This window comes from Galendromus occidentalis, unplaced genomic scaffold, assembly GCF_000255335.2.
Source record: "Galendromus occidentalis unplaced genomic scaffold, Mocc_1.1 scf7180000077475, whole genome shotgun sequence".
Lineage (NCBI taxonomy): Eukaryota > Metazoa > Arthropoda > Arachnida > Mesostigmata > Phytoseiidae > Galendromus > Galendromus occidentalis.
In genome coordinates this window covers 857,550-870,495 of record NW_003805463.1, presented here as the reverse complement: position 1 = coordinate 870,495, position 12,946 = coordinate 857,550, and the positions used below count along the sequence as shown (strand labels likewise).

General features: G+C 50.3%; 3 protein-coding genes across 4 annotated transcripts; 2 read left to right on the top strand and 1 right to left on the bottom strand.

The window, feature by feature from the left end:
- The first annotated feature begins 533 nt into the window (after positions 1-533).
- On the top strand, positions 534-2,520 carry Fkbp14 (peptidyl-prolyl cis-trans isomerase Fkb14). 2 transcript variants are annotated; one of them, XM_018640166.1, is made up of 5 exons: positions 534-675; positions 1,030-1,396; positions 1,711-1,838; positions 1,940-2,050; positions 2,189-2,520. In XM_018640166.1, the coding sequence occupies exons 2-5, from the start codon at positions 1,174-1,176 to the stop codon at positions 2,336-2,338; spliced, it is 612 nt and encodes a 203-aa protein (XP_018495682.1). In that variant the 5' UTR covers positions 534-675; positions 1,030-1,173; the 3' UTR covers positions 2,339-2,520. The 2 variants fall into 2 exon arrangements, with proteins under 2 accessions (XP_018495682.1, XP_018495681.1); XM_018640165.1 differs by having other exon boundaries at positions 1,940-2,520.
- A 2,109-nt stretch (positions 2,521-4,629) lies between these two features.
- On the top strand, positions 4,630-7,178 carry LOC100907097 (serpin B6). The gene is made up of 9 exons (XM_003744892.1): positions 4,630-4,829; positions 5,123-5,327; positions 5,523-5,663; positions 5,827-5,873; positions 5,989-6,114; positions 6,188-6,364; positions 6,453-6,554; positions 6,657-6,893; positions 6,975-7,178. The coding sequence occupies exons 1-9, from the start codon at positions 4,674-4,676 to the stop codon at positions 7,176-7,178; spliced, it is 1,395 nt and encodes a 464-aa protein (XP_003744940.1). The 5' UTR covers positions 4,630-4,673.
- Positions 7,179-11,490: 4,312 nt separating this feature from the next.
- Positions 11,491-12,695, bottom strand: LOC100906363 (uncharacterized). Its single transcript, XM_003744805.1, has 6 exons — positions 12,515-12,695; positions 12,360-12,425; positions 12,224-12,249; positions 12,034-12,082; positions 11,709-11,825; positions 11,491-11,590 (listed from the first exon to the last, which is right to left on the bottom strand). Exons 1-6 carry the CDS (start codon positions 12,649-12,651, stop codon positions 11,542-11,544), a joined length of 444 nt encoding a protein of 147 aa, XP_003744853.1. The 5' UTR covers positions 12,652-12,695; the 3' UTR covers positions 11,491-11,541.
- Positions 12,696-12,946: the final 251 nt, after the last annotated feature.

Genomic DNA, 12,946 nt, shown 5'->3' with positions numbered 1-12,946 from the left:
CCCCCCTCGCGTACGCCCCTGATGGCCCTGGATCCCGGAGTCGCGGAGCAGCCGAGGACTCATAAATTACTCCTCTAGGAGTTGGGGCACTAACAGAGCACGTCAATGCGAATAGTGTTCGGAACCCGCGCGCCCTGGAGTGCGCGGCGGTTCCTGCCGCGGTTTAAAATATTTTTCGCACGATCTGTTAATCGTGAGAGATCTAGGAAGCTGTGAGAAAATTAGAGGCGATCAATGAAGCAACCGGCGGCGCGCATCGACGGGCATTCCGGTATCAACTTCGACCTTCTGTGTTCCGTTTGTGTCATCCCCCAGCCTCGCAGGTCCCGTGTATAGACCCCGAGGTTCCCGGAGTCCTGAGTTCCTGAGGCCCCCGAGTCGAATGAAGTCCCAAGCTTCCCCACTCAGACGTGAGTCTTCTTCGTACCGCCTGTAACCTCCTCAGCCGGGGGCAGGACCCTTCCGCTAGAAATAGCCTTGTTACAATATCCTAGTTTCTCCCGCGACATCGTCTGCTATAAACAGAAAATATCATCCGAGTGAGAGAGGGCCAGTCATATCCACGTGTCGTTTTCATCATCAAGTTGCTTGTTGAGCATGAGTGTTAGATAGCGCTCACTCCGTGTCCCATACGCAGTGTCTCTCAGAGGAATTTCGGCTTATCAGAGGAAAGCGGTGAGTGCTGAAAGGCCCAGTGCTGAAGCGCTCGGGGAACCCTAGGTAGGAGAGAGTCTGATCAGCCGCCTCGAGAGTGAGACGATGGTTATCTGAGCGTTGGGTTGTGTACGCAGCCGCGGAATCAGCGGAAGCATCGGGTTTTCGGAGTGTAGGGGGTGCGCTCTCATCGTCCAGTGAAGGGAGCCTTGGATAGGCAGAGCATGCAGTGTATCTTTCCCTTTCTCTCTATGGAACATTAGAATAAGAACACCCAAGTCTGTCCGAATGAACCACTGTGTTGTGAAACCTCTGCCCGAGTTCTCTACAATCCTGCATCCGAGTGTCAGCGCCTGAACTCTAGTCTCCTCACAGGTGAAATCGTGCCGCGGCGGGAACGTTCCCCCACCTTCGAGTTTTCTCCACCTTCCCACGAGCATCGACCACTTTCGGTCAAACATTGCTCAGTCGGTGTTCACCTTATCAACTCAATCGACGGTGTCAAAGTTCTCCGAGGAAATGAAGGCTATATTTCTGTTGGCATCGATCGCGCTCTGTGCGGCCGCGGAACTCAAGGTGGACGTGCTTCAAGAGGCGACATGTGAGCGGAAATCCAAAAAGGGGGATTCTCTCACGATGCACTATACCGGTACATTAGAGAAGGACGGCTCCAAATTTGATTCCTCTCTCGATCGAGGAGAGCCTTTCCAGTTCCAGCTCGGAGTGGGGCAAGTCATCAAAGGTGAGGTTGCCTCTATTTCTCTTGAACATGGTCCCCTCCAGGAGCCAGTATCGGAGCTCGCATTTTATCTCCATACGGAGTTGATCGTATCTATGAGGAGCATTCTTCTCCCCAAGAGTTATGAGCTCCTTGATAGGAACGCCGACTTGCGGAATATGATACATTATAAATATGATATCATCAAATATTTCACCATGCATGTTCTGTAATCTCAGAAGTCATCTACGTATGCTTGATCTTCCTCCCCGTCTGTTGCGACTCGCAAACCTGCATCGAACGCACTTTCTAACGATCAAAGCCCGCCCCGGTTACAGGATGGGATCAAGGGCTCGAGGGAATGTGCGTTGGCGAAAAGCGGAAACTCACCATCCCTGCTGAACTCGGTTACGGAGAACGTGGCGCCGGTGACAAAATTCCGCCCGGCTCAAATCTGGTTTTCGAGGTCTGTCGAGAGCAGAATCGCTGTCGTGATCGATAGCATTCGATGATTTGGAATTCTTCCCTTTACGTGAGGAAACAAAATTTCATGGTCGTGTTTTGCAGGTCGAGCTGCTGAAAATCGAAGAAGGGCCAAAAACTGTGAACATTTTTAAAGAAATCGACTCGAATTCTGATCAGCAACTCTCCAAGGACGAAGTCTCGACCTATCTCAAGGTGTGTTCGATTTTCTCAAAGTATCCGGGAGTCTGTCTTCGGACGACAGTCCCCGACGTGGACTGCATACTGGCATACAGGACCTTACGGAAAATCCCTGTGTATTGCAAGAACAAGACTAATTCGGAAGCTTTGCAGCAACAACTACCAGCAGCTCAAGCCGCAGGTATGGCTGATCTCCCCGAAACAGAGAAAATGGTCGCCGATATATTCGATCACGAGGATACCGATCACAATGGCTTCATTTCGCACGCGGAATTCTCTGGACCCAAGCACGACGAGCTGTGATTGAGATCTCGACATGCGATTGTACGAACGCACCGCGAGAAAGCGTAGCATTATTCAGTTGTGAGGAGCGAACGTGAATACAAGGTCTTCCAAACAGGCTCTGAGAGGCCAAAAGGCATCTGAGATGGTACCCACCTAGCGGGGAGAATACGAGCCGAGCAATAATATAATTTATTCTCTTACGGTGTTTGTCTTAACTCGAATTTCCTAGATAAGGTCGAATTCTGGCTCCATTCGTGTTTGGAACCGAATGTCGTTCGTCAAAAACAAGTCGTTCACCAATTTTAAAGGGACCACCATTGTTGTGAGTCCTTGACTAATGGACCACGTTGGCATCATCTGTACAATAACCCTGTCGCTTAGGCGAGTAGCGTTGGTTGTAACTCATCCTTTACTGGAATATTGTCCGCTTATTTCGGAGGCGATCGTGTCAAGGATCGGCTCACGTTTTCCGGCCGGCAGCGAGCGACGGATGAGGGTCCAACGCCAGCGCGGAGCTCTATCTCCAGCTCCATGTATTCGAATCACTCGCATGGTTCATCCAATGAATAGCATCCTTCCAGCACCCTATGAATTCCCGCAATAGTTCCGCATTGGGAATGTTCCTCGACGGGAGAGCTTTGAACGCTGCGAAAATTCGCGCGGCATTCGGAAAGGTCAACATGGACACAATCCGTCTCTGGCACTTCTCATTATTCACGTGATCGACGCTTTGATTCGGTGATTTCGGGAAGGTTGAAGTTTTTCAGGTTCCATATCCGTAATAAAGGATTTCCAGATTTCTTTTCTGCTGTTTCAAGACTCATCCACGAGACCGATGTTCGTGCGGACCCAGATAGATGAGAGAGAGCCTGTTGTCGGAGGATCATCATCGTATAGACGGATGACATCGCGTCGATTGCTCTGGAGGACCCCCTCGGTCGGTCAATAAGCTGTGGGACTTCAGCTTGTCCCGACACGCGACGCGAGCGTCCACATGCCGGCCCGCCGTCCGTGATACGCAGCGAGCGGAGTTTTTCTGACCGCGTTGTGGCACATCTCTCAGCAGCGGACATGTCACCAGAATTCGATGTCGAAAAATCGATCAAATTGCTTATTCTACCTCGTTCTGGTCTTCCAGAGGTGTATTTGGACGCGGTTGACCGGCAGAATGTTGTCATGAGACTTCCGGTCGGAAAGTGCGTCTCCTAAATATGTATTATAGATCCCCGTCACTCGACGAAGGGATTGGGGAACCCTACGACATTGGTCAGTTCTCAGTGGTCGGTCACACTTCCACGATCAGCTTCATTCACGGAGCGGGAAAGCTTGACTTCTTTCTTTGAACGAATTCCTTTGACAGGGAGATTTTGATAGCTTTCCGTCTCTTTTCAAGCTGTCTCCGGCGGCACCCGACGCTCACGGGAACCGGTGGAACCTTGGAGCCAAGACTCGCATTACAGATCTGGTAATCTGGACAGGATGTCCCTAAATATGGGAAAATACTAAGGTAATGACAAAGCTGGTCGGACCAAGGCTCCAGAAACAGAAGGAACGCTGTTAGAAAAAGGAAGATTCGCAAGCAAGCTACAAGTCACAGTCGCGAGCGCCGGCGTGAATACGGACCTGTGAGACACGCGATTCCTTGTAAAAGGAAGGAGAGCGATAAGTTCTGTTCGATGATCGATGTCGATAAGGAGAAAGGGGATCGTCTCACTTGACGGGATCCCAAAACCGGTCCGCACGACGCGCGTACCACTTATCTCGAAAAGCAGAAGATTATCGTGACTCGGTGTTACCCGCTAGTTCCAATTATGACGTATGTCTTTCGTTCGGATACAGACTGGCTGACTGCTTTTCTAGCGGGAGGCATCGTTTGACCCAAGAGGGCGAGGGAATTCACGCCACACGGGGTCCAGGAGCGATGTCTAAACGGATGTCAAACGCCGATCGCGACAGCGAAAACGGTGGTACCTGATCGTGGGAGAGAAACATTCAATGTGAGCTTCGTGATCTCCAAGTCTTCTCTCGAGTACTGCAGCTCTAGCAGCTTCAACGTGAGTCCAAGAGTCTTCGACTAGTTGAGGGCGAGATTCTCGGAAGCCGCTACCCGATTCGATCCCCGATCGAGTCGGAAATGCTGGATCTCATAGTCTCCAGTATCGCCTCTTCGGCTCCGAGTGAATATCCATCCCTGACCTTCTTGGCAATTTGTTAGACGCCAGAGTTATCATCCTACCTGGGACTCCGATTGCGAAGCAGGGATGTTTAGGCGACAGAATCTACTGAAAACAGGCACCGCCACATCCCGTCGAATGACGGGCAGAAAAACATCGGCGTGATCGGAACTTCTGCGATGAATCCGAGTTTCTTGAAATCCCCCTCGAAAATCACAGTCGGTAGGATCGGAGCTTCGAATTTCTGTTTCTTCCCACGAGGTCGATCCCTGGATGTTTCCTTTGAGCACCCAACGAGCTCCGTGATTCGCTCGTACCGGCCGCGAAACGCTTCGGTAAAATATTCAGAATATTCGCATTCCTTTCGAGTTTTCCAGTTGAGAACGGCTCGTTAGTTCCTTCAGCTCGTCCCGCCATAGAATGTCGCCGGGTACAGGGCATCGAGCTTGGCAGAAAGCGCCCTTAAGTGAAGAGTCTAACGACTGTCAGCGGAGCTTCTGAATTTTTCGGCACAACGACGAAATCTCGCTTCGGAGGGCTTAAGCTTGGCCCTATGCGCTCGTCGAAGCCCTGTTGTGGCCGAACGACGCTCCATGCTCATTCCTTTATCGAATACTTCTCGTTGCAGATGCTGACTTTGGCTCGCTGGATCGTATTCGCGGTTGTCATCTGCGGCGTCTTGTCTGATACCGTTGGGAGTTCATCTTCAGACGCCCGTCGCTTGAAGAAGAAGCTTTCAATTGCCAATAACAATTTCGCCATGAATCTCATGCGGCTGCTCCCGAAGGACAAAAATATCGTCATATCTCCATTCTGTTTATCCTCGGCTCTGGGTTTGTTCCATATCGAATTCAATATTTCTTTGATCTGATCCAAACTTGGGCATCCGTGCTAGCTGTCGAATTTTCTGGGTTGAGCTTCTCAATGGATTCCCTGAAGTCGATTAGCGGACTCTGCGAGATGCCTCGCACGCAGACGATAAGGTGCTCACTCCTTTAGCTCTCACGAGAAAAGCGTCTCCTCTACAGGCATGCTTTACGCGGGGGCAGGTCCCAGTACGGCCCGAAAGATGGCCTCAGCTCTACAATACGTATCCACGAATCTGCAAGAGGAAGACGTCAGTAAAGGTTTCGAATACCTAATCGAAGAGATCAAGCAGCCTGATCCAGGTGAGCAAACCGGAATCGTCCGAAATCTTCCTTCGACAAGTCCCTGGGAAAACGATTTTTCTCGAAATCAAATCGATTCCGGAATGGCCTAAGGCGGCGTGTTCTGGACGATCACCTCCCACGAGTTTCGACAAAGAAAGCTAACTTGCTTTTCCAACCTCAGGTTTCACAATGGTCGGGGGAGAAGCCGTGTTCTTTGAAGCGAACGATGTGAGTTCATTTTTCAGGGAAGACTGTTCCCTATTGAGCCTTTCCAAATGAAGTTGTTTCTCCGGATCAGTGTTCTCAATGGAGATCTATAGCTGAGAAAAATTCGTGCGCACAGGTCAGGCCGGAGTTCAGATCGGCCATCGAATCTCGATTCAAAGGTCACGCTGAGTCCGTGAATTTCACCGCTGAACCCACAGAAGCGAAAGATGCCATCAATATATGGGTTAGGAACTCTACCAAGGTAAGATCAACGCTTTCTTCGTACTACAATTTAGACGTCATGATTCTCAGAAAGTGCTGCTCCTCTCCATCAGGGACTCGTTTCGTCATTCCTTCGGAGGCCGATCGTGCAGAACAACACGAAATTGGTCTCGCTCTCGGTCGTGTACTTTAGAGGCTTTTGGGATCAGGCTTTCAACCCGAACGACACATATGAAGGCGAATTCCTCAATGGCGGGACCCAACTGAAGAAAATTTCGATGATGCGAGGTGTGAGTGTCACTCCCGAGTAAACGGCAATAATTCTATCGGCGATCATTTTCTGTTTCGCTTATAAGACATGTACCTGACCCTCGACAGCAAATTGAGAGAGCCGGTTTTGCAAAACTTGCCAGATTGAACTCGACGCTGTTAGATCTCGCTTACGGCGATAACATATCAATGGTTCTCATACTGCCAGATGTGAGTAGGAATCGCTTGAAATTTCTCCCAAAGAAGGATTGTCTGGCTCTACATTCGGCTTGAGTCGCCCGATGAGTAGATCGATCTCTATCTCGGTTCCAGAATCCGACGAACTTCAGCTACGTTGAGTCGCAGATTTCCCCCGTGGATATTCAGATGGCGAAACGAGGACTGACACCGACAAGTGTGGACGTGCATCTACCGAAGTTCGAAATCGAGGCATCCTACAACTTGCAAGACGCCCTGCTGAAATCTGGAATGGTCGAAGCTTTCTCCGAGCTAGATTCGGATTTCTCGAATATCTCAGAAACTGACGGGCACCAACTGAGCATTTCGAAGGTTCGGCTCTTTCTTTCACGAAGAGACGCTCAATACAATCAGATGACTCGCTCATCATTCGGATACGAACCTCCCTTCTAGGTTCTCCACAAGGTCAAGTTCCGGATCGAGGAAGATGGATTATCAGTGACTTCACTCGGAGGCATCGCGAAGGACATGCTCTACAAGTCGCAAGACGATATCCCGGATCAGAAAGTTTTTCGAGCGGAACACCCATTCCTGTTCTATGTTTTTCACAATCCAACAAACGTTATTCTATTTTCGGGCAGGATGGTCAAGTTCTGAGCGAGAGGAGACAAAAATAAAGTACGGTCAACTCGGGATATGTAATCATTAACTCTAATTGGTCGGAGGATTCGACCTCTGACTGCTTCTACAGGGAAAAGCGCTCCTCAATGGCCCGATCCGAAGCGGGACTATGACCTGGTGGACGCTCTCCAAGGATTGGGAATCTTATGAAGGGATAAGATGTCGATGCGGGAGCCTGTAGGAGCCCACAAAGCATGCTCTGCAGCCGCGAAAGAATCAATTCCGCTCTACCGGGCTATTTCTATTCCGAGAAACCCATACAGACGTGGTCTCAATTTTCGGTCTTGGTCGCGAATAAGTGCCTGGACCGCAGGGCGAGAGGCAGCACCCGCTGATCCCCCTGAAAAGAATTTTGCGCAGCGCATCTCGAATCTCCCCGCGAAATCTGGAGAGGGAGCTCACGAGTGTCCGAAACCGGAATCCGACCGGCGGCTGACGACAGATGACAGCTAGACTATCAGACTCATTCCTGCGTTGAGAGAAGAGGACACTCATGCGAACGTGCTAGAGAATATAGAAAATGAGGGATATTCCTATTCAGCGCGGGAAGTACTGTGGACTTCTCGAATCTTGTCCAAATCGCAGCGTCTGATAAACTTCTCTCTGAGGCTGTGTGAGGAAGAAGCCGACTAACTCATCGGAAATACATTTTTGGTGCCGAGTGTCGTGCTGAGCCCTACTTTCGCCGGGATGCTTTGGGAGAGGAGTCGAATACCGCAGGGTTATCCGAAGTGAAATGTTTGGATGGCATTCAGAGCTCTGCTTATTTCAGAATGATAAAATGCATCGATGAACTACCACCGCTGCTTCCGATGGACGATAGATCAAATGTCATGATTCGATTGGAGCTCGAAGGAGTTCTCACATTTACCGCCTTCTGAGCAACAATCAAAAAATCGCATTTGTTCGCCCCATGTTCCCAGGATGGTAAAGCGTCGCGCCGATCCGAGATTTGCATTCCACTTGGTCTGCGGAGAAGAGCGATCGCTGAAAGACGATGATTCAGTATTCGAGCACACGGAGTTCGATTAGCGATCTAGTTCACGCACACAACCCTTCAAGGAATCGTCATTGTAAACTCATGCTGAGGGAAGGGCTAAGAGCAACGCGCTTCTGGGTCGAAGAAACTATCTCGGGGCTCGTCATGTATCGTCCCTCGAAGAAACGTCGATTCCCGATCCCGACGGGTTCCCACCTGGGGTAATCTGTTTTTGAAGCAATGTTCACGAAAGAAATCACATTCCCAGAGCCTCGGCTCGAAACGGTCGACAGATGGAGAGGCCCACCCTCCCAGGGCTGGTTGGATAGACCGAGCCGAGCTGCTGTGTTGGCTTGAGCGGCAAAGCGGCCGCTCACTAGCTCGCTCGATCGCTCGGCCTTCGGAGTTGAAACCTCAATGCATTATCTTTTTTCTAACGGTGTTTTCAAGGCTGTCATTGTCATATGGAGGGAAGGCATCGAGAAGTTCCTAGACGAAGAAGAACTAGGTAATGACGGCGCGTTTCTCAGCATAGAAATCAAGGGCTTGGCTGAAGGATAAACTTCGAGACCTCGCCAGAGCTTGCTGAAGAATGCAGAATGGCAGCCGCAACATCGAGAGCAAGTCTGGCGAAATTGAAGTGTCTCCTCTCAATCGAGCCCGTCGTGATGAGTAAGGTTTGAGATTCCCGCAGCAGAGATTCCAGCAACGCCGGAGAAAGACTTCCTCATTTTCGCTCCGTGGTTTGGTGACACCGATAGCCGCAATCCACCAGAACTATTCCATGTTCCGAAAACTATTCAAGTTTGAATCCCATTCACTTCGACTTCAGGAGTCACATTTTACCGCGGGAATCAGTTCGAAGTCTTTTCTGTCGGGCTAGCGATCGATATATCGGACAGGATCTGCGTACGGTTTTATAGACTGTGCGCACTGTTGTATTGATTATTTCGTTGAGTATAGGTTTTACTCGATGATCTATAAACGCTAGGTCTTCATTCACGGCCTGTCGAATCGGCCTCCATCATGGAGTGGTATCCATTTGTCAAGAAGATATGAAATGAAACTTACCACTGGGGTATCCAAAGAGGCTTGGTGCTGAGCGAGGACCAGCGCGTAGGGTACCTCCGAACAGAGTAACTTCAATGTCGAAAGGCCTCCCCTTATGAATGTCGGCCGAACTTCTCTCGGACGAATCCCCAGCCTGCTCCAGAGCCCTCACCGGCTTCTCTCTCTGAGAGTTGCGCAACGGATTTTACAAAGAACCTATCAGGCAGAGAGCGGGAGCCGGTTGCGACGAGCGAGTTTGTCAACGAGTTGAGCTCGTCTCCCTCGTTCCTCAGTGGTGCGAATCGCTTCACCTCCAATCGGGACGCTCGAATCCGGATTCCAGTGCATTCAAGTCCATTCGTGGAGTACCCGATGCTTTCGGCCCGAGAAGAAGTCAGTCCTCTAGTCGGAGAATATTCAACTCGATCCGCTTACGCGACCCGAGGATAAAAACAAGTCAGCAAAATAGCACCACGGGTCCGGCGAACAGAGGAGAGTAGCTTGTATACGGCAAGGGCATGGCCATTGCCATGATACCTGAGAAGGGCACAGGAGCGTAGGATCCTTGCTCACTGCCGAAGCGTGGACGAATACGAGTTTGGCAATGATCTCCGAGACGCCGGAATGCGCGAAACCTGCCATCCATCGCGGCCTTCACGCACACGCTCCATGCTTCGATTCTCCAGAGGTGTCTAAACAACTGTCTGAAGTTTCCGAAGGTGCACGCGATTAAAAGATAAAAGCTCGCTCGCGCTTTCTCAATCCTTCGGAAAAAATGCTCTGAGCCTGTCTGATCCTATGACTTCATCGCGGAAGCGGCAAGAATTTGTTGGAACAAGTTTCTTTGGAACAGCCTCTTGGATGTTAACGCCGAGCTGCAGCGGATAAATTTCTGAGTCAGGGCAATTCAAGCCTGTGCAGTAGACTTCAATGACCACTTGTATGCACAAATATGAGGAATGCAAATTTTCTAGCGTCCGTCATCCCGATGATTTCGTTCTCCACCCCGATCACTGATGGGTTTGTCGTATGAAAGCTGTCCTTTGAGCCGTTGCGCACCATCACAACGGCCTGGTCTGAAATGCAAGCTCAAATGCATTGCTGGGATTCCTCAGGAACCGCCATGGCTTCGACTCTCCGTCCGATCCACCGAGATTCTCGGATCAGGCTCTAAAAACGTTCCGAGTTATAAACACACTGGGTTGAGTGTGATCAGCGGGTACGAGAGCACTGCCATATGTATATCGTTCGTCAGGCTCTGGGCTTGGGATTTCCTCACTGCGCGAGATATCGCGAAAACTCCACTGATTGTGTTTGCAGAAATCTCATCGCTAAGCCTCATCAGTCTTCATCAATCTGAATACCTAATAGATTCACGACGTGGTACGGCTCTTGTTCGAGTCTAGTTGGCGGAATTCGAGTCTGATGAACACCGACGCTGGCTTTCGAAGTTTCCGTTCGCCCCAGGTGGAAGACGACGTGGATTCGTCGCGGAAGGGATGGTATCAATCACGTCCTCGAGATCAGCCGGAGGGAGACCAGGCGGGGGAGACATCACTGTCGTCGACCTTGCCGCGACGGTCGCGATCGGATCCGTGATCCTTAACGCTGTGTGAGTTCCGCTGCTACCGCTCGCTCTCCAGACATCAGGAACGCGATCAGACTCCAAATTTTCAGATATGATGGAGCTCACCCCGACTAGCTCCGATTCGTCGGCTCGGTATTAAACCGACCCATGTCGGTGAATTCCACGCTCAGAGGTGTTCTCGGTGCTCCAGAGGTACGTATGCCGTCTCTATACTTGGAGACTCGCTAATTTCTGCTGAAAGCGGATAGCTCTTCATCTCTGTTGTTTCTCCTCACCGCAGTATCAATTTCCTCCGGAATGGGCGATACAGGGGAGGGGTTCCTCTACGACTCGCTCCGATCCCTCGACAGTCTATACTCAAGTTCCAAGGGTATTAGGACCTGAGGATCCGCGGAATTTCCTTGACGGGACTGGTTGTGATACTTCACGGCGTGTGATTCCTATACGCCTGCATATTCGGGAGCCGTCGGGAGCATCGCTCCGAGCGGCTTCTCGCGATTCACGGGCTCTCTCGATTCTGGGCATCCCGAAAAGGTCAAGATATACATACTATCTGAGGCGGACCTTGGAAAAGGTCTCGCGCGGTCTATCAGCTCATCAGTCGATGTCGTCGAATAAAATATCATTCTCGGGTTTGGAGGAGAATCGATAATCAACTCATAAGAATAAAATATATGTATAAGCTTTAATTTTAAGGTATGACCACAAAAAAATTCACTGATTCATTCATTCTGGCTTTTCAGTACGCTGAGGAGGTCTTCCAGCAACGCTCTTGGAATGAAGAAAAATCGAACAGAATTAGATGCTGAACAGGCTCTTCAGAGTTCCGATTTTCGTACGTCAAATGTCGAGCTCCATCGACTTGGCTCGTGGAAGATGTGATTCTCACCTATTTTCCTCGATAAGAGTCTCGGCGGTACTCTTCTCGGACGCTTCAATAGCTCGGGAAATTCTCTGGAGCCTGGAGATCTCCTCCAGTCTCGCGCCCATCTCGTCCTGGATCACTCTGTTAATCCGGATCAGAAGGGAGAAGAATCAAAATCTGAAGGAGACCGTGAAGTATACGGGGAAGAGTGCCTTTCCAGCCTCTCAGAAGATGGGAGGCATCACTGATCTTCTAATTCCGTGCGGTCTGGTTATCGAAGGCTCTTTGACCTTCATTTTCAGTTTATTCATCCCATTAACATCCAAGCGAAAAATTATTATTGACTCACACATTCCGTTGCTGCCACATGAGTTTCTGCCGCGTAAGCCGATTGAATGCTGCCAAGAGAGTAAACATATGTCTGAGAACAAATTCGTTATTCAGGAGGATCATTCCCAACCATGACTCCGGAGCCCATCGGGCTAACTTCCTACGGCAACGATTGCATGGTAAGAGTTTCGTCGCCACCTCCCACTCACCGGCCTCTCGATTTCTCGCCGATATTCTGCAAGAAGCGGAATCGGTGATGAGCTCAAAACTCTTACAGAATTCCATTGAGGCCGAACGAATTTGAACCTCAAGAGAAGGAGGCCTCAAGGCCGACGGGAAGCTGACCTCTCTTTGCGCGCGATGTCAACCATCAGAAGTGCGTTCCTCAGGAATTCAGTGGCGAGCTCGATTCTTCTCTCATGAAACAGAATGAGCGTTATTTCGCGGACGACTCCGCGGAGATCGATTGGAAGCCCAGGCAGAATGCACGATTGACTCACTTTTCCTTGAGACCAACGAAGGTTTGACTCGGTTGCTCGTGAACTTCTTCTGCCGGAGGCATTCTTCTTTCCGTCTCGATTGATAGCGCTCGGCACTCCAGTGGAGAAATTATCTCGGGGGGTCGCCGAAAGCTCATCGAGCGGTCAGATGAATGCTTGCCCGCACGTCCTCATGGCGCACATCATCACGTATCGTTAACAGGTGACGCAAATGTTCTGGAGAGAAGCGCGCTCATCGTGGCATCGGCTCGAGCTCCGAATTAGCGATTGGAGAATGCTCTACCGATGATGAGAGTCCGCAGACGTCTGAATCGTTTGATTTCTCCCGATCGCGAGGGAAGAAGCATACACAGGTTGCGCTCCCTGTTCGGGAATTCGTAAGAGGCGCTCCATGAGAGCTCTATAAAGGTCAATAACAAGCATCCGTCATTC